Here is a 19,058-nt window from a genome sequence, read left to right as displayed (position 1 = left end):
AGATCAGATCGTCTGAAGTAATGGAAAACCAGAGTGATTCCTCTTGACCTGATACTTTATTCATAATTAAGTATATCCTTATCAAAATAGTTGCAGAGATAAAGAAAACTGCGTCAATATTCTGATAAAATATTTTTTGAACGAAAACTGGCATGCTGCATAATAAAAATAATTGATAACGTTATCGTTACTGCACAGAAAAATCATTGAGAGTTTCATGTTTTGAAGCCGGCGCTTCATAAGAAATAAAAGGATATAGCTAGCGCCATCTATTAGCAGGACTATGAACTAAAACCGGTGGCGCCATCTCTTCAACAAACAGGGTGAACTACACGCATTTGAAACAGCGGCTTCGTTAGTTCCTACTTCTGCCACCAGAGGGCGCTACGTGTTCCATTCAAATTTCGCGCGTAATATCTTCGATATATACGCGCGAATTATTATCACGCACAATATTTTAATTACGTGATAATATAATTGTTACTTGTAGTTACTGAAAGCATTTATGTAGTTGATACTATTTATTGTAACTAAATGTATATAAATTTAGAATAGATCGATATAGATATAGGATTAAATTATTTAATATCACATAGTAGCGCAACTCCGCGTAAGATCCAAAAGTCAGGAGGTCTTCTTGTTTGTAACCATAGCGGCGTTATCAGTAAAACATACGTTCTCATCGGCTTTTTGTATACTGGACACTGTAAAATAGATACAACGTTAATAAAGTTAATAAACACAAATAATTACACATGTATGTACCTGATATAATTTTGGATCTTTATCAGGAATGTTGTACAAAGCAAAAATGTGAATCACAGGCATTAAGACGTATAGAACTTTATTAGCTGATTCACATAATATATTGTTCCTTTTATCCCAACCAGCTCCTTCAAGATATAATCCATATACGAATACTCCCTCCTAAAATATATCGTAAAGTTATTATTGTATATATTATTGTAAATTTAAGGAGAACATACTTGAGGTGGAGTCTTTATTTCTTCTGCTGTATACCGTAGAACTTCATTATGCAATGTAACGTTGTCAAGAGCCCATCCTTTATGAGCTCGTGTTACCTCTTGCCGCATTGCGGTAAGAAAACCTATGTAATAAAAGTTATAAATGTTGAGTTATATTGTACTGTTATCTAAGTGATTACCTTGAGGATTAAAAAATCCTGTCATCCAGAATTTAGCTGGTCTTCCACTATATAACCAAGTACGAAACTGTTTATCTCTGTCTAATAATTCGGTAAACCAAAATCCAAGAGTGGAAGATTCCCATGATTTAGCTTTCCAAGCTTTAGGTATTCTTGCATCAAATATGTTATCAAAAGCGTCCCTCAATTCCTAAATATATTTATATGCTTAATCTTTTGCTGTTCTTAAATATAATAATTATATGAATATTACCTCATTCATTATTATAACACCTTCTATTGCAAGTAAAAGGTTCTTTAACATAGCATATACCAGTTCAATAACCACTTCTATTCTATCAATTTCTTGTTTCAAGAAAATACTCATTGGTGCAGTAGTACCTAATATCTGCAATCTACAATAAAGTAACTTGAGTTAACGAATAAAACAGATGAGATATTTTTTAATACGGACCTATATTTTACTTCAAATGGGTCATAAGGTTCCGGTATCTTTTGTAACATCTCTTTTGATTGTCTAGCCACAACTGCTTCTCTCGATTCGCCACCTTCAGCGCCTGCTTCTTTTGGTTGCACAGATATTATTGTGTCTAAGACAGTTTGTGTAGTATTTGCTTGATACCTATGATCATGTTCATCCTTTCAGTAATGCAGATAACTAAACTGAAAAAAAACTACTTACGTAATGTCTGCATTAGGATGCAGGCCATAAACTTGTGGTGGGTCTACAGGAGCCATTTCTTCTATTACCTTCAAGTAATCTGTAACTTGCTTCTGGACAACCACTGGATATCCTTTATAGAACATAAACTCTTCTGAAAATAGAGCCTCACTAAACCAAAACTTGGTAAATGTGTTTAACAATCGTTTGTCGTAATCATCCGTAACACGTCCTCCATATTGTACCTCTCCTATCATATATCTACAAATTAAGGACCAATTTAAAAACTAAGTTATTTAACCAATTTCAAGTGGCCAATTTACCTAACAGTTTGCCAACTAATTCCTTGTTTTATGTCAAAATCATTCAAATGATTGTTAATGAACATACAGGATGCCAGCCAATCGGCTAAATTAAATTCGTACGGTATATTCCAACCCAGGGGTCCAAATTTTCGTCGCTCTTGTACGATAGTGTGCAAAAATGACACTGTATATATAATTGGTATATACTGTGGAGCGTCACACTGATCTAACATTTCTTGGTTCATGATACCATATGTAGCCATCAAGCCGGCTTTTACTCCTACAATTAAACGTATTAGTAGCACAATGTATAACTTTGAAAAAGATGGATACCTTGTGGAGGTTCAAAGGTATATTTTATGGACATCTGAAGCAGAGATATTGGAAAATGTTTATGAGGTTCGGTGGTAATCCATATGCGGAAATTGGGGTCTGGGTCTTCCATGTCCAAGATAAAAAGGACTAACTCTTCCATGTATTCTAAACCTAAGTGACAATTTTGGCACAAGGCCCAATATCCCTGAAACGTTCATTAAAGGTTGCTTAAATTTATAATAGCTATTCTGTATATACATGGAGTTATAGTATTAGTCCAAACAAACTTCGGTTTTTGCACTTTGAAGCAATCTCCGTGCATGAACTTCTTGTCCCTGACCCATCGAGATACTTTTGCATTGAATCTCCATTTTTTTCGCAAGTTGTTCGATACTAGGCGTTGGATCCGATCCCATGCTTAAGAAGCAAATCATCGGCGTATCTGGCCTCGATTCACCGTGCATTACATCCAAACGGGTGATAACAGGTTCCGCATATTTATCTCCCAGAGAACTTGCTATGTACTTGCGTGACTGCGATAATGTTCTATCGATGCACCAAGCTCTACAAATCATAAGAATTTTGTAGTGATCATTCTAAGTACTGTGCCACAAATTTAAAACAACCTTATTAACAACAATTTTCGAAAGGTATCCATATTATTATAGCCGTTTGGTATCGCTTCCTCTTCTGGCGCCGGTTTATCGAACCAACTTTTCCAAACTTTCTCAGAAGCTGGTACCTGAGAAAGGATATATTGAAATTGCGCCAAAGAGGAGAGGGCAACTAAATTAAGCCAAGTGATATCTGAAATCCATTTGCAGGGTTTTGGCGCAACAGTATTTAAATCTAGAGCTGCACCGCCTTTGATGAAATACTGAAATTCATTATACGAAATAGCTTCGCGTTGCAGGTCAATCTTCAGCGTCATTAACAAGCTGAACATAAATTTGTGGATCTGATAAAGACCCCTTGCTTTGTATCTGAATATTTCAAAGGTAAGATATTCGATGATGTAAGTTATTCTTCTCTGATTGACGGGGCTCTTTTCGGATCTACGGCAGGGAAACATTTTTTAATCCAATTCGGATTAATTGAACAAGGGACATACCTTTCCATTGAAATGTCGAAACGTTCCAGAAATTGCACGAGCGAGGTTTGGTACATGGAATTGACTAGAGCCATGTCGCAAATTAAAAAGTACAATACACTGCCACGCGTTGCGACAGGCCTAAATTCCTCTCTCGCAGTGTCGATTCTTAATTCCGTGTCTTTTGCAATATTAAGCTTCTCGTTTATTTCGGCTGCCGTTTGTTTTGTGGTATTCAATACCGACATTAATTCTACGTCTTCTATTAAAGGCCCCTAAACGAAATTAAAGTTGATATTTTCAATTCAAAAGATCGTAACATAGTTTAAAATACCTCGACAGTGGTTAATTTGTGTAAGAGATTTGCTTCGAGTTCTTTGATCTTTCTGTTATTTGCAGTTACATCTGCTATCAACTGTGTCTTCTCCGTCTCCAGTTCGTTCTTTTCAGTTAATATTACTCTTCCTAGTAATTGATCTTCTAAACCTACAAATAAAAATAATTAGATACGTACATCTAAAAGGAAGAATAATATATAGTCATTATTACCTTTTATTGTAACAGTGAAATCAATTATAGCAGCACGTGCAAATATCTCTGGGGTGTATGATGGGTTTGGCAATTTTGTGGTGATATAAAGCCTGAAATCCTTATGATAATCTACCTCTTTGTCGCCTAATTTAACCTGTTGAAAAAATCAATTTATACATATTTCACAATATGAGCATACTTATTACCTTTAAAGAAGTTCCCATCTTTATGAAATTCTTTTCAAGCAAATTATCTAACACAGGATCTAACTCCTCTTCAACATTTTCGATGAGCAAAGGACGACCAAGGGAAACACAATCTTCTAAATGATTTCTAAAATATTTATGTTGTAGAATTGTAACCTGAAAACATTACGAAATAAATAACTTGTTTTAATACCCATCAGATTAAAAATCTACCTGTAAATTAAAGTCTTCCTCTTTGTTCTTGATCCACGCTTTGCCCTGTAATTGCGGATCTATTAACAGAGGATATCTATTAGCTCTTGTTACTATGATTCCATTTTGAATGGACAAGTCGTCTGTTGGTAGACCCTGCAGACTCCATTCTCCGATCTTTAAAAAGAAATACCATTTTATAAGTTATCACTGTTGCTATGTATTTAACATTACTTACCGTAGCAGTGTCGGTTAAAGAAGTAGTAATATTAATTGTGAGGGAAACAGGTATTTTTCTTTGTTGAATGAAGTCGAACCACTGTCGTTGTAACAGGTTCCTGAATTCCTGATTAAATGGTCCGCAATAAGTCAGAAAACCAACTAGAATCAAAACGTCTCCGACAAGACGATCAGTTTCAGATTTAAACATAGCCAATTGTTCGGTCCATCTGACCCTCTCACCCGAAAGACCATCAATCATAGCAGTAGCAGTGTTTGTTTTCGCTTGGCAAATTTCAGCCAGATCAACTATTTTCTAAAAAAATTTCATCGAATATTAATTGCGTCTATTATCTATCTAATTACGTCGGTGACTCTGTGCAGTGAATTACCTGACGCTCTTCCATCACCGCATCATATTCTTGTTGTACCACTTTCAGATCTTCATCTTTGGCTTTCAAGACTGCCTCAGCTTCTCTCAAATTTCGATTCGCTTTCTCGTACTTGCTTTCTTGAACAGCTAAGTTTGCCTACGATTAACAAGATTAATTATGAACATCATTTATAAGATACCATTTCCTAAATAAATGTTACCTTCAATGGAAGAACATCTTTATTTATCCCGTAGAATGTAACCATTGAAATGGTCCACTGAATAAGTCCAGCAACGTTGCCACAAGCTTGTTTTGCAGCCTCATAGGTGTACAAGTGATAATTTAGATAGGGTTGCATTAAATCAACGGTCTCTGCATTGATGTTGTCCTTTGGATAATTTTGTAGATTATACAGAAACCTAGTATCAGCCAACACCTTCAAACAACGTACAACTTTAGACATAAGTGAAGAGTTTTAAACTGTTAATTAATTTGGAAACAGATGATACTTTTAAAGCTTCCGTCCAAGAGGGCATTAAAAATTCTCGTTCGTAGTCAGGTTTGACTGGATCCAACTTCCTTCCAAATAATATTATGACACAGTCCATTATAAGCGTAATTAAGTATGGTGGTTTTCCTAATTTTCGAACTGTGGCAATGTCAGCAGCTTTTATAGTCTAAGAATATTATTCCAACAGGCTTAGCAAATGCAACACGTTGTTAAAATATTATAATCATTAAACTCTCACTTGTAATGCAGCCTCTGCTGCGAGCAACGCGGGTTCGGCAGCTTTTAATTTCTGTTCCGCTACGGACTTCTCTTTCGAGATTACTTTCAAAATGGCTTCAGCTTCGTCTTTGGAAACTTGAACTTGTGCTTTCACTGTCTCGGCTTCTCTTTTCTTCTCATTGACAGTGACTAAAATCTGCAAATAGCGTGTTTAAGATAACCAGTGTCTAATGAAGTAATTGAATTTAATTTACTAATGAAGAAATATACTGACAGCTTCCACTTGTACGTTCTTCACCGCAATTTCCTCCTGATTCTTTTCCAAGACCTTCCGCAACTCATCTACTTGAGCCGCGGCATCCACTAATTTGTTCAAACCACTACTCATACGGAATGCAAGCATGTTAATATTGTCCAAACGTTGCTTGTAAAGTATCTTGTACCCAGCCAAAAATGTGAGGAATGTTTTTGGGGTAACGTATGTCTCTCTCCGAAATCTGGATAAAAATACATATATATACATGTACACATAAAAATTAAATCCAATAATCGAATATAATATTACCTATCAAAATATTTTGTGCAAGTATCGTTAACGTCATCTTGCATGTCTCCCATAACTTCAACTAACTGACGCTTTACTTCTGGAGTACATATCACCTTATACTTCTCCAAGAAGTGATTGCTCACTTCGTATAATGCATCTCTTGGCCATCTCCAAAACCAGTTAATCGTGCAGCCAGATATGAGAGCAGGGAACTTTAATGCTCTAGACCGAAACTTTTCTCCGACCTATTAAAATTGCTCGATAAAGTTTCTAATACTTTTTATTCGTTTCGAATAACGTCATCAAAAATTGCTGACTGGTGAGAAGCAGAGGATCAGGTGTAATTGATTCCGTGCGCGTGAAATGAAATAACGATAAAGATTATCCGGAGTCGGTGGACACTTCGGATCGTCGACCTTCATCAGCGGAGTGGCTTCCGTTAACACTTCATCCAGCTCATCAGCAGGAAAGAGATTTGCAACTTCCCCAACGCTTAAAATATTGTTGATGTATTCTAGGAAACCTTCCTCTTTTATCTCATTATCAGTGAATATAAACGTCTGCCCTTTACTCCCTGTGCCAGCCGCATGATAAATCTTCCTCAGATCCTCTATTAAACTTCCAACATTGTAGCTCCTAAAGACACATGCTCGTGTTAGCTGTCATCTAATAGTTAATTAGGCTGCTCGAGAGCAGATAGCTCGCCAGAAATTACCTGGATAACGTTATCTGGAAGAAGTCAAATCCAGCAATAAAAGAAGCCAAACGTGTCAGACTCTGTTTGCCTGATCCTCCAACACCCACTAGCATCCCGTTGCTTCTTGGGACACCAAGGATTCTCGATATACGAATCAAATGTACGAGTGCATCGTGGAAGAAAACCAAATCCAACTCCATTCCGCGAATGTACTCATTGAATTGATCCATGTTCTGATGGAGTTTTGCAATCACAACTTCGAAACTATAAAAAGAACAAATTGAAGAAAACTCGACATGACTAGGATTTTTATTCGGAGAAAACCAGATTCACTAGTTCTACTTGAATAACCAATCTGCATTATAAAACTTTACCCTTCTACCTAGTTCCAGCAGTGACTAAATTATACCTTGGTATTTCTTCGTATATTTTTGGTGCTTCGAATACGAAGTCTTCTGGCTCATCCCCCGTGGCTTCTGGAGGCTCGCGCAAGAAGTTAACGAAATAAGTTTCAGAGTCGTCGTAATGTTGAAAATCATCAGGACTTAATATCTTTTCAGCTGTACGTTTCAGAGTGTTTTTGAACCACTCTGTATCTTCGCTCGTTATAAATCTAGCAAATAATGAAAGTTACTTTCTGCTGATTTAATAAACAGATTAATATAACCAACCGGTCAGCAATCACACGAGTGCACTCGTGTTCCCAGAGTTTCAATAATCGAGTTATAGAATCGCATTCGGCTCTCTCGATTCTGAGTATACCTTCCCAAATTCGAGACAAATCTCTGAGATTGAAAACGTAATGAAACTTTGCTGGTGTTGGTAGCATTTTCAATTTGGTCTGCTGCCATAATACTCTGGTCAAAGGTATCAATTTAGGTAAAAATTCCACAATGATTTCTTCAAATCTGGAGGGGCAGAAGTATCCTTCACCGATGCTTCCTTGAAATTAACAAACTATTAGTATAATCAAGATACATTGGAACATTCTCTTATACCGTGCGCTTACTGAAAATTGTATCCATCGATTTATTCGATGGTAAGGTACAATTAAAGATATTGAACTGTCTCTTCAACCTCGGCGGAATGTCATTTCTACCACCACCCGGGTGAATCATGGCAGCAACCAGTTGAATATCCTGAATGATACTAAAATCTCCCGGTTTCTCCAAAGAGTAGAAGCCTCCATATTCCATCAACTGGCGGACAATCTCGTTCGTAATTTGATCACCCCATTCATTTATTTCTGGCATGTTTATATCGTCGATGAAAATTGTCATTCTGCGACTACCAGGGGGCCCATAAGTGTTACCGACTCTTTTCTCCACGTAGCTCTCAAACACACGCTACATAAAATACATATTCCAGTTAACTAAAATTCAGTATATTTTAATAACTGAATTATGTTTAGAACTTACCTGAACCATGTTAGGTGTAGAAGCTGAGGAGAAACTGAAGGAGTTGTGCAAGTGTTCTTCAGGATCGTAGTGGGACATGTAACCTTTGATCATTACCGTCTTTGCGGTACCCTGTTCTCCTAGAATGTTCATAGAATTTGAAGAATTGAAATGAATTATAATTAAGCTATATACCTATCAGTAGCACCGCCTTCCGCTGCTTTGCAATAGTATCCATTAAAAACAAAGTTCTTGTGTTATCTATGTTGGGAACCAAAATTGTATGATATGGTAGAACTTCGTCCGATGGATAGATAAATTCTGGGACCTTCTGGGACCAATGTATCCAGCGTCCCTCGTCTGACACCAAATACTCAAAGATAGTTTCATCTTCCTACAATCAGCTTCGTTATTACAAATATTTCTTTATTAATAGTTACATTATTACCTCACACTGTGGCCAACGACATTTCGATTCATGACTGACACAGAACTCCTGCAACATGTTACGTTCTTCTAATTCTAACACCGCTCCCAAACTCCACATAACGGAAAACAAGAATAACTTCTCGATATGAGAATCTTTTAATACTTCTGAAAACAATGCATGACAGATAAACTGTATGTATAATAATTCGCAGTTAGAAGAAAAGAACATACTTGCATCATGGCCGGTGCTCTTGCCAAGTAAACCCTCCAATAAATCTATACACTGTCTTATGTAAATAGCTTCTAAAAGGACCATTTTTACTGGAAGTTTTGTTTGAACAAACGTATGAGCATCATCGTATATTTTGTTAAAGTAAACACGCAATACATCTGCTTCCGCTTGTGGTCGCTTTTTGAACCATGCCTAAAATCAAACAATATTCATATTATTTACTGTAACATTGATATTTCTGAGTCTCAACGAAATATACCTCTAAAATAGGACTCCATTTTAATACAGAAGCGCTCAGGAACACCATCCCCATACGTGATATCGTAGCCGGCGATGCATTGTCAACGTTATCGGGCTCGAAAACTAATTTAGTGTTTGGTGCCATGATAATGCGATCACCATTTGCCAGAGTTAATGTTTTATTGTCGTCCAAGACAGAATTTAAGTTCTCGATCCACACTGCGTCTACAGGTCCGTCCAGGACCATCCATAAGTTATCAGTTTTTTTTATGTGTGTAGATCTTCTCCATATGGTGGAGAATATTCCGTCTGTCCAGTCATTTGTTGCAACATCGAGCCTTCCAAACATTTGAGCTGCGGTTATGGCCTGCAAGAAATTTCCACTTGTGTATTTTTGATATCGAATATTTATTTAATCGACTAACTTTTGGATTCATCCTGACTTCCTTGTGTGGCATACCCATTTCCGTCATGGCTCTCATAAGCGCCCACATACACTGCGTTTTTCCAGATCCCGTTGGTCCAAGCACCATCAGACCATGCCGCACAAGAGAGGTTTCGTAAAGCTAAGAATAAAGAAGAGTATCGTTCTGCACCAATTAAAAATTAAATAGCGAAACGTACTTGAACAACTTTTAAATTCCACTCGGCATGATTCATTATACCAAGTGCAGCAGTTGCGTTTGCAATTGCCTTTTGCAAGTCTTTGTATGTTTGAACTCTGAGTCTGATGCCTGGGAACATATCTTCGATCAAGGACATGAACAGAGGTTCGTCTTCGTCCACTAACTTCGACAGATTCATGTCTCTGAAATATGAGAACATAATCTTATATTTTTTTTATTCAAAAAACTCTATCGATTTTACCTCAGAACTCTCATAAGTGTAGTTTCTTCAGAATCAGTGGGATTTGCTCGTTTCTGAGCGCCAAGAGTTCTCAGACAGGACAATATGTTTCTCAAACCAAAATCGTAATGCACTTGTTTGCTAAGCTGCTCCTCGCACAACTTGTACAACGTGAAGAACTTCCGTGAGAGTAAAACGTTTTCTTTGAAGCCGCAGGCTGCCAGTTTGACGCGCATGATTATCTACAATTGAAGCATTATCAAAATCGCGTTTAAAAAATAATTAATAATACTGTACTTGTCTGTCAGGAACCATCATAGCCACACTTCTGAATTGTATCTTTAAATTTTCTGGCAATTCCTGACGGCCAGCGTAGCCAGGGTTCATCGTAATGAAAATTCCAAACTCGTAACTCAAATAATATGTTTCACCGTCGCTGTTTAGGTAAAAATATAGGTCAATGTAAAAAATATTAATTAAATTGGTATATCTGATACCTAAAAAGGAACTGATTTCTTCTTTCCTTCCTGGCAGTAAGTACAATGGCTATTTGCTGAGCAGCCACTGATAAGACAGGTAAATCGATTCGGTTGAACTCATCGAAACAACCCCATATTCCAGCCATAGCTAATCCCTTAAATATTCTTCCTAATCCACGGAAATCCATTTGATCAGAACAATTAAATACGACTACGAATTTTCCCAGTGCCTTTCCCATATCTTTCGTGGTCTCTGTCTTTCCAGTACCAGCTGGACCTGCAGGTGCACCTCCAAAATTCATACCTATACATACAGGAGAATTATTTTATGAACGTCTTGCATGCCGCAGCTTATAAGAATCTCACCTACGGCTTGAGCCAAGGTTATGTAACATCTGTCTGTAAGAGGTGTAATAGCAAGTCGATCAGTGCACCCTAGAAATTCATTTTGATAAATAAAATCGATGTCCGTGATTTGAATGGGAATTTCTTCCGTATCTGGATTATAATAAAATCTGCTCTGCTTCAACCACTCGAAATCCTGTACGTTGCGGACTCTGTGGCGGAACAACTCATCGAATATGTCTCTGTAAAATTTTATACGAATTTATGACGTTACTTTTCGAAGACTACTTATTAATATTCAACCTCTGGTGCACGTGAATCGTAATCAAAGCCTCGTATTTCGCTCTCGCGTATTTTGTTAAATCTTTAACTGTAACTTCAATGAGGCTGTTTAACAAGTCCAAAAACCATTCGTTTGTCCTCTTCATTATTCCTCTATCCCGTTTCGCTGTTCGTAATGCCACCTCAGCATCCCGTGTCCACAGGACTTGCAAGGCTAACAAACCCACCTAAAAGACAGTAGCATTTAAGGGTCTCCATAGAAGAAAGGAGAGTCGCTTGTATACTTGTAAAATTGAGTTGTCTATCAACTGTATGATATCAAAGTCTTCGTTGTCCATTGTCAGCAAGCCTTGCGCAATTACGCAGCCTACAGAAAACTGATGCACTGCTAACAAAGTGTTTAGCCAGTTTTCTACACCTCCTGTACACACAACGTCCTTCTCTAACACCACCTTTTCGTTCTCACGCGAGTACATGGCTAGAATCCTCTCGTATTCTTTTTCGGAAAAGTCGAACTGTAAGTGGAGGAATTGTTACAGAAACCAATAAAAAAATAATAACAAAAATCCATTACCTTCGCTACATTGTCGAAGAATCCATCCAAATAATTCTGTATAGTATGACAATCGGCTGCTTGACCGAGTATTTCCAGTAACGTAGGATCTGATATGAAACAAAATCTTGGGAATACACTTCTCTTCGTTTCCAAATACCTGTGCAGATATTGAACTAATTAGAATAAAATTTAGCTAAAAACCTAAAAATATATACCCGCTCAGCGACTTCTGACAAGACTCCAATTGTTCTAGTAGATGCGGCAAAAATTGCCCCATGGTTTCATCGCCTGTACACGTTTCCACCGCGTTCAATTTTTCGCGTGCTCGGTACATAATTTTCACCCAAGCTTTATCGATGTTCTAAAAGATTATATACTACGTATCAAATACGACTTTGATTTGCGAGTTAAAGCTTCTTATTACATTAAAACGTTTTGCTTCTGCTGGTAACTGCTTCGATATATCGCCACCGATAAATACTGCTTCCAAATAAGCCCATAAGTTTTGCACGTTCAACCATCTTCCTAAGATTTCGGAGGTGTTGCTGAGTTTACTTTGCCACAGTTGGATATCTCTTTTAAAAGGCGTATTGTATCTAAATGGAACACCCAAGGTTTATTTCTTTCTTCTTTCATGAATTAAAGATACTTTGACTATGTGTAAATAGGACTCGATACCGATTTGCTAAAAGTGAGCTGATCACCATCAAGCTGTCCTCCAGGTGAGATACTATCTCGTGCGTTTCGGTACCTTTCAGAAGCAATTCTCCTCGTTGTTTAAACGGAGCGAATTGTAGATTTACAACAGACCATTCTGCGATAATTTGTTTTAATTTACTTTCTATGTCTTGCTCTTTTACCGCACTGATGCATATATCCTGTTAGAAGAGCGATGAAAGGGATGAAAGTATTCGCGTTTCAAATATTGGTTACAATCATACCTCAACATCGTCTTTGTATTTCAACAGAGGTGCCTCCATGACGTTTGCCAATGTGAAGGTTTCTGATTCCACGTCAAAGGGATATTTACACAGTTTTGACATTCTTTCCCAGTGTCTTTCTTGCATAGCCTTATTCGCCATCAATTCTAACAGCGGACAAGTCTCATTGAAGTCATCGATCTTCTTTTTTAATTCGATATATGCTGGCCAGTCTGTCATAGCTTTTGGTAATCTCCGACATCTGAAATACAAGACGCAATTAATACCATGCTAATACGCAAGGAAAGAAGTAACGATATAAATGCACCTATTCTGAAATTCAGCTAATTCGGTGACTATAGACTCGATATCAATTTCGGACCAAGGTATTTCATAGTAACTATCAATAGTTCGTATCACTTGCAAATATAAGCCATACAATTTCTGTAATAAATTTATTTCCCTCTTCCTCTGATGAAGAGCTGGATATTCTGTCAGCTCGATACCAAATAAACTCTCTCCGCTACTGTAAGTCTCGTACCTTTCCCACAGCTCTTCCAAGCGACCTTGAAATAAGATTAGTCTAAAAAACAAAAGAAAATGATCAATCGTTTATCATAAATAATATAGTTACGTAATCGTACCGATCACTTGCTTCTTTAGCTGGTATGCCCTCAACCATGGGACCATTTAGCTCAAAATCAAGATCGAAATCAATCACATTCTGTTTCAAAACTGCGACACCGTCCGTTAATTCTTTCTTCAGTGGTTCTTGCATTTCGCATATTTTTGCTTGTACTTGTTTAGCCTTATAATGTACAAAATTTGATTACACATAATGATGCAAAATAATATAACGTTGATTTTTATGGATAATACCGTATTCAACATATTTGTAAAATTGTATCGTAAACTGTCTACGATTTCTTGTTCCTCTTTCGACACGGGGATGTTATATTTTGCCATTAAACTATACGTCTCGTCTATCAATATTAATTCTATGTCTAACGATATAAAATCGTCCCGTATTTCGGCCAAACATTTCATGGCAACCCTTACATCTTCCAAATCTTTTATCTCCCTTGCAAGAACTTTATTCTTATCATTGATATACTCGGTAATCCTTTTTAATTTTTCTTTATATGTGGAGGATAACATTTGGCCTAACAATGTTTTCCACATACGTGCTTCAACTAAGAGGGCTAACTTTAATTTCTCTGAAACACGTTAAGCCAATTAGAAAAAGAGATCATTGAAAAAGTAATGAAGGTACACCAATTAATTACCCATACAAATTTCTATCGGTCCAACTATATGTTTCTCCGGTAATTTTTGGATTTCATCAACTAACTCGTCATATTCTATAAATCTTTCCTTAATTTCTTGAGCAATTGGTTCAGAGTCAACGAAACTCTGGACCATTTTATTTCTGTCTTCACTCCATATGTAAGAATACCGTAAATACGTCTATAACATAAAGGTAAGTATTACAGTTAGTTAAAATATGGAAAAATAAAGCAAACATACATTACTGATTTGAGATATGTCATCTTTTGCTGCAAGAATTGCGCCCTGTAAACTCATTACGCTGCGAACTATTTCTTTGTGGTCGGATATTATTTCGTAATAGTTCTTAAATTTTGATAAATCCTTGTGTGCTAGATGAATGGGTAGAAAATCATTTTATATAAAATATTCGCTAGCAATCGTGATATTAGAAATGTTGAATACCACTGGTGAAGCTTGTTCCATGTGAATAACGCTGTCCCCAAGCGATAATTTTTTTATGATTCTCTAAAACACAAATTAGTAGTTTTCCAAAATAGTGTTGTAACTCTTCTATTGGAGGTGCTAGAGAAATATTTGGTATTTGTAAAACAAATGAGGCCAATAAAATTGGAGATTTTTCTGTTGAATTATCCTCATCATTTATCAAAGTACTGTAATTATTAATGTAAAGAGAATGTAAATGGTTTTAAAATAATATATACTATAAATAAAGTTGTACGAACCTGAAAATTGTGACCTTTTTCTTTAATAATTCAAAAGTATTCTTAGTACATTTTACTAAAGCATCTATAAGCTTTCCATGAAAGTATGCAAATAGTTCCATGCAGTCATTGTGAACCCTATTTATTTGAACTCTATGTGTTCTTTCAATCGGAGCAAAGCCTAAAATTATTTATAACAGCTTTAGAACATTATATATTCATGAAAAGGGATAATAAAAGATATCTACCTGCTTCATATTTCCCTTTTGTTAACTTAGTCTGTGAAGTGTATTTATATGCTTTTTCTGGATCCATCCAATCATATTTTGTATTTTGAACAGACTCATCAACTATAAAGTCCATAAATTTATTAATAATTGTTATTACAGCTATTTCTGCAGCGGACGATTTTATTTCAATGTCAGAGGCAATTGTACTTCCAAAAACAACATTATCATCCAATAACTGAGTTGCTTGTTTTGCAGCACCATCAACGTTTACCAATATAACATCTGATATAGAATCAAAAATTTCATCGACCCTTGCCTCCTTCATATCTGTTATCTCTTTTACAAAAGTGTGCACAGATGTAAGAGCCCCTTGTATTTTTTCACAAACTTCAGATATATTCAAAGATGTCCATGTTACCACTGCCAAGCAGGGTTGAAAAGCGATCTCGAGATTAACAAGAACAATTTTCATCAAATTTAGAAACAGTAGTAATATGTTTCGCCTGAAATTCAGAAGAAAATTTAATTTTCTTCATTACTAGAAAGAAAGAATTAACTTTTACCTCAATGCATTATTTTCTTCAACTAATTGTTTTACAGTTTCATAGGATGACAAAATTTTATCTTTGCAAAACGTTATGATTTGTATAAAATCTGGTACTTCTAAATTAAATCTAGCCATGTGTTCCGATTCTCGTATCACTTCAATAATGTACGAATCAAAATTTAAGTGATACTTATTTGTTTCTGGATGTCGTATAAGTAAAGGTGAAGCTAATGCTAAACGAACCTTTAAATTGCAACAAGTAATGCTTCAACTGATTATTGGTTTACTCTTTATATAGTAATAATTACACTTACAATTTCTGAAGAGTCAAACCATGCTTTGTGATATATTAATTCATAATGTATAAAGACACTGATTAGAGCGTTATAAATTTTTATACATCTCTGCATACGATCATGGCTAAGTACTCTTAAACATTTTTTGTATATTTCCATTGGGTCTTCAATACGCCTGTAAAGCTGCCGAATCCATAAAATGCGGCCAGCAATAGGTGGAACATTTCTGGGTAACGGTGGATCAGATCTATCCTCGTTGTATCTATCTCGTACATCCTCGATTTCTTTTTGAAATAATACTATAAGTTCCAAATATTTTCTATCTATTCTTAAATGTTTAAACTTCAGCTTTTCAAATCTGTATCAAGCATATATTATAAATGACTATTATTGATAATAAATGTGTGTAACATATGAAAATTACCTTGCCACTACTCTTAATGCTTCTGTTATGTTAGGAGCTTCGGCTACGGACTTATAAAAGAAACTTCTTAATTCAACTTCAGTTTCTGCTACATCTTTCTTAAATTTGTCATAGTCAGCATCAAAATAAGGTTTTCTATGATCTAATGGATCATAATCTTTTGAAGCAATATACTGAAAAGAACTAAAAAATTTGTTCGCAAATAAATCTATTCCCTGTATTGCAGAACTATAAAGAATTAAATATGTTAATGCAGTTTGAAAAACATCCATAATCTGAAATACAATTGATTTATTTGTAATCATTATTAATAACAGTAGTATTATTTTAATCAAATATTACTAACTTTTATTATTCTTGATTTGAAAGTGTTAAATTTTCCAAAAACATACATTTCTGATACTTCAAAAGGTTTTTCATCAGCAGATTCCTTAACTTGCTTGCACATATCATTATAATATTCATAGTACTGTTCACACAATTTTGTACAATCCTGTAATAAAAGTAAATAAGAAATTTTATCTCTTAAAATTCATCTGTACTATACAAATTTGTACCTTTATTTTAGATATCATAACAGATTTGGATTCATTCCAAATATTTATTTTGTCCTCCTCAGTTAAATAAGCTTTACATGCTAATATCATTTGGTTTGTCATCTAGAATTAATAATAAAATTAATTAATTATTGCGAAATATAAAATATTTATAATTTTATTATAATACCTTTACAAAAACCGCTGTAACCATTCTCCTGGTATTAAAAAATCGTGAAGTAGCATAGATCATTCGTATAGCATACATAAGTGGAGGTAAATATTCTCCCATTTGTGTTGGATCAAGTCTATACAATGGTTGAGTAAACTTTTCTAATGCATACAAATATTTTACATTATCTTGTGCCAGAATTTGTATTACTTTTACATGATTTTCTAGCATTTTCCATTTCTAAGTATAATGCATAAAATACTTATTACTGTTATTAACTAAATAAAAGGAAGTTAATAACTGAATATACCTTTATAAGTTTCGAATGTACACTTCCTAAAAAGTCTATATACTTTTGAGTAGAAGGAGATTTCATGTGCTCAATGATTGATGAAAAACGAGCAAGTAGTCTTCTCCAATAATTAAGTTCTTCATTTGGACCCATAAGCTCAGATTCTCTACGCAACTGTTGACTCTCTACAATAGCCTGTGGTCAAAACAAGAATTATTATACTTTCCATATATTCAAACTAAAAGCTACTAATTAAAACTTTACCCGCTCCATACTTTTCATCCATATTTTAACATTATTTTCTATAGCACGAATGATTTCAGGATCTTTAATACTCTTTGCAGTTTCAGACTGTGCTAAATACTTATCATACAGCTCCCAGTCAGTATCAAATTTTATTGTACTATCTAAATCAAGTTTAGTCACTAAAAGAAGTATAGAAATAACAGTTATATTACATAGTACCACACTTCATATAGATACAAGTATCAAAAACTTACTGCTTAAAAATTCACAAAAATCTCTAAAATCACAAACAAAATTATTTATCACTTTTTCTCCTGCTTCAGTTTTTGACAATTCACCCCATACTGTATTAGCTGTTATTGCAGACAAATTTAATCTTACAATTAACTCTGATACCGCTGCAAGAGCACTTTCAGATATGGGATCAGCTTCTGTATATGCATAATATGTTTCCTATTCAAGAATTTAAGTTAAGAGAGAATTATAAATATGTGTATTTTATGCACCTAAAAACATACTTCAAAAAGATGTTTAGATTCAAAAGCAATGTCTGATTTTATTCTGTAAACTATAACACATTTGCCAGAGAGCTTTTCAGTAGAACCATCAGTAACACAGCAGCGTATCATCTGATTCTCATGCTCATAATCTGGTTTCCATCGTCCTGACTCTATTTTGATACAACATTTTTATATTAATTGTCCTTAATATCATGAAAACTATGTATCAAGATAAAATACAATACCAAATGGTGGTGGTCCCATAGGTTGAAAATGAATAAGAATTGCTCGTTTCCCATTTTTATCAAAGAAACTATCAAAGACATTAACATATTCATCTTTATCGACAATTCCTTCTTCCAAAAGATCAGGATCTAAGTTTAAAATAAAAGCTACAACTTCTAAGACCTGTCTATGTGTTACTTTCAATGACCCTTGTCTTACACTTCGTTGTTCTTTAAATTTTTCCTACATATATAAAATATGGACATCTTTAGTATAAATATCAGGAAATAATGTAGCATTTAAAAAATTCATGTCCTCAGCATACAAGACGTTCTTTTAATGTTTCTGTAGGCAAAGCTTCCAATTCAATTCTTCTTTTTAATAATTCAGCAATGCGACGATCAATCGCAGGTTTTGTATAATCTCGGGAAGCAAAATATGCACTTATATGTGCCATTATGCTAAATTATAATACATAAATGTCAAAAAAGTCACATTGCTTTTAATAATAATTGAGCATCAAGTAAATATACAAAAATTTGAAAAAAAGAACGGCGAACATTTTTACCAAGTTTGTTAGAAATGGGAAGAAAATTGAATAGTATTACAAATTCAATTTAAAAGGTAATAAAGTATAAAATAATAATACCAGAGGGTTTATTTTTATTTTATTTTTATTTATATGGCTATATACAAGCTGTATAATCATTTGATAAAGTGTACATACATAGTAATAAAAGAATTATTAATATACCCATACAGAGTTTTAAATTTCATCAAAATATATATAGGTGCAGCAACAAGCATGCGTACTATAGCTACTATAATGCACATGCAATCA

At 35.0% G+C, this 19,058-nt stretch overlaps 1 protein-coding gene across 1 annotated transcript; it reads right to left on the bottom strand.

Moving 5' to 3' along the window:
- Positions 1 to 326: 326 nt before the first annotated feature.
- kl-3 (dynein heavy chain 8, axonemal kl-3) lies at positions 327 to 18,909 on the bottom strand. Its single transcript, XM_076539197.1, has 66 exons — positions 18,543 to 18,909; positions 18,238 to 18,460; positions 18,011 to 18,162; positions 17,747 to 17,945; positions 17,511 to 17,671; positions 17,265 to 17,441; positions 16,973 to 17,194; positions 16,804 to 16,905; positions 16,593 to 16,739; positions 16,247 to 16,521; positions 15,841 to 16,180; positions 15,543 to 15,769; positions 14,998 to 15,482; positions 14,771 to 14,930; positions 14,490 to 14,698; positions 14,286 to 14,416; positions 14,045 to 14,225; positions 13,638 to 13,975; positions 13,403 to 13,566; positions 13,087 to 13,341; positions 12,780 to 13,020; positions 12,517 to 12,716; positions 12,263 to 12,434; positions 12,054 to 12,199; positions 11,857 to 11,995; positions 11,567 to 11,797; positions 11,304 to 11,509; positions 11,022 to 11,242; positions 10,674 to 10,959; positions 10,474 to 10,612; positions 10,198 to 10,418; positions 9,955 to 10,138; positions 9,756 to 9,896; positions 9,350 to 9,697; positions 9,090 to 9,282; positions 8,878 to 9,023; positions 8,625 to 8,823; positions 8,451 to 8,569; positions 8,042 to 8,378; positions 7,704 to 7,974; positions 7,442 to 7,645; positions 7,051 to 7,296; positions 6,653 to 6,971; positions 6,354 to 6,580; positions 6,063 to 6,285; positions 5,808 to 5,984; positions 5,568 to 5,735; positions 5,279 to 5,494; positions 5,077 to 5,214; positions 4,704 to 5,000; positions 4,487 to 4,642; positions 4,274 to 4,429; positions 4,086 to 4,221; positions 3,871 to 4,022; positions 3,558 to 3,811; positions 3,073 to 3,501; positions 2,734 to 3,010; positions 2,465 to 2,651; positions 2,150 to 2,411; positions 1,848 to 2,087; positions 1,620 to 1,787; positions 1,419 to 1,560; positions 1,166 to 1,355; positions 987 to 1,108; positions 766 to 927; positions 327 to 704 (listed from the first exon to the last, which is right to left on the bottom strand). Exons 1-66 carry the CDS (start codon positions 18,672 to 18,674, stop codon positions 579 to 581), a joined length of 13,794 nt encoding a protein of 4,597 aa, XP_076395312.1. The 5' UTR covers positions 18,675 to 18,909; the 3' UTR covers positions 327 to 578.
- Positions 18,910 to 19,058: the final 149 nt, after the last annotated feature.

This window comes from Megachile rotundata, chromosome 13 (assembly GCF_050947335.1).
Source record: "Megachile rotundata isolate GNS110a chromosome 13, iyMegRotu1, whole genome shotgun sequence".
NCBI lineage: Eukaryota > Metazoa > Arthropoda > Insecta > Hymenoptera > Megachilidae > Megachile > Megachile rotundata.
This window is presented reverse-complemented; position numbering and strand designations above follow the sequence as displayed.

Bases quoted from the DNA above. Each gene is read 5' to 3' on its own strand.
- kl-3 (XM_076539197.1), bottom strand. From the start codon at position 18,674: ATGGCACATATAAGTGCATATTTTGCTTCCCGAGATTATACAAAACCT. The intron at 13,567-13,637 runs GTATTATCCATA...GTACATTATAAG, and splicing joins TTACAAATATGTTGAATACG to GCTAAACAAGTACAAGCAAA. The intron at 3,011-3,072 runs GTTGTTTTAAAT...TATGATTTGTAG, and splicing joins CGAAAATTGTTGTTAATAAG to AGCTTGGTGCATCGATAGAA.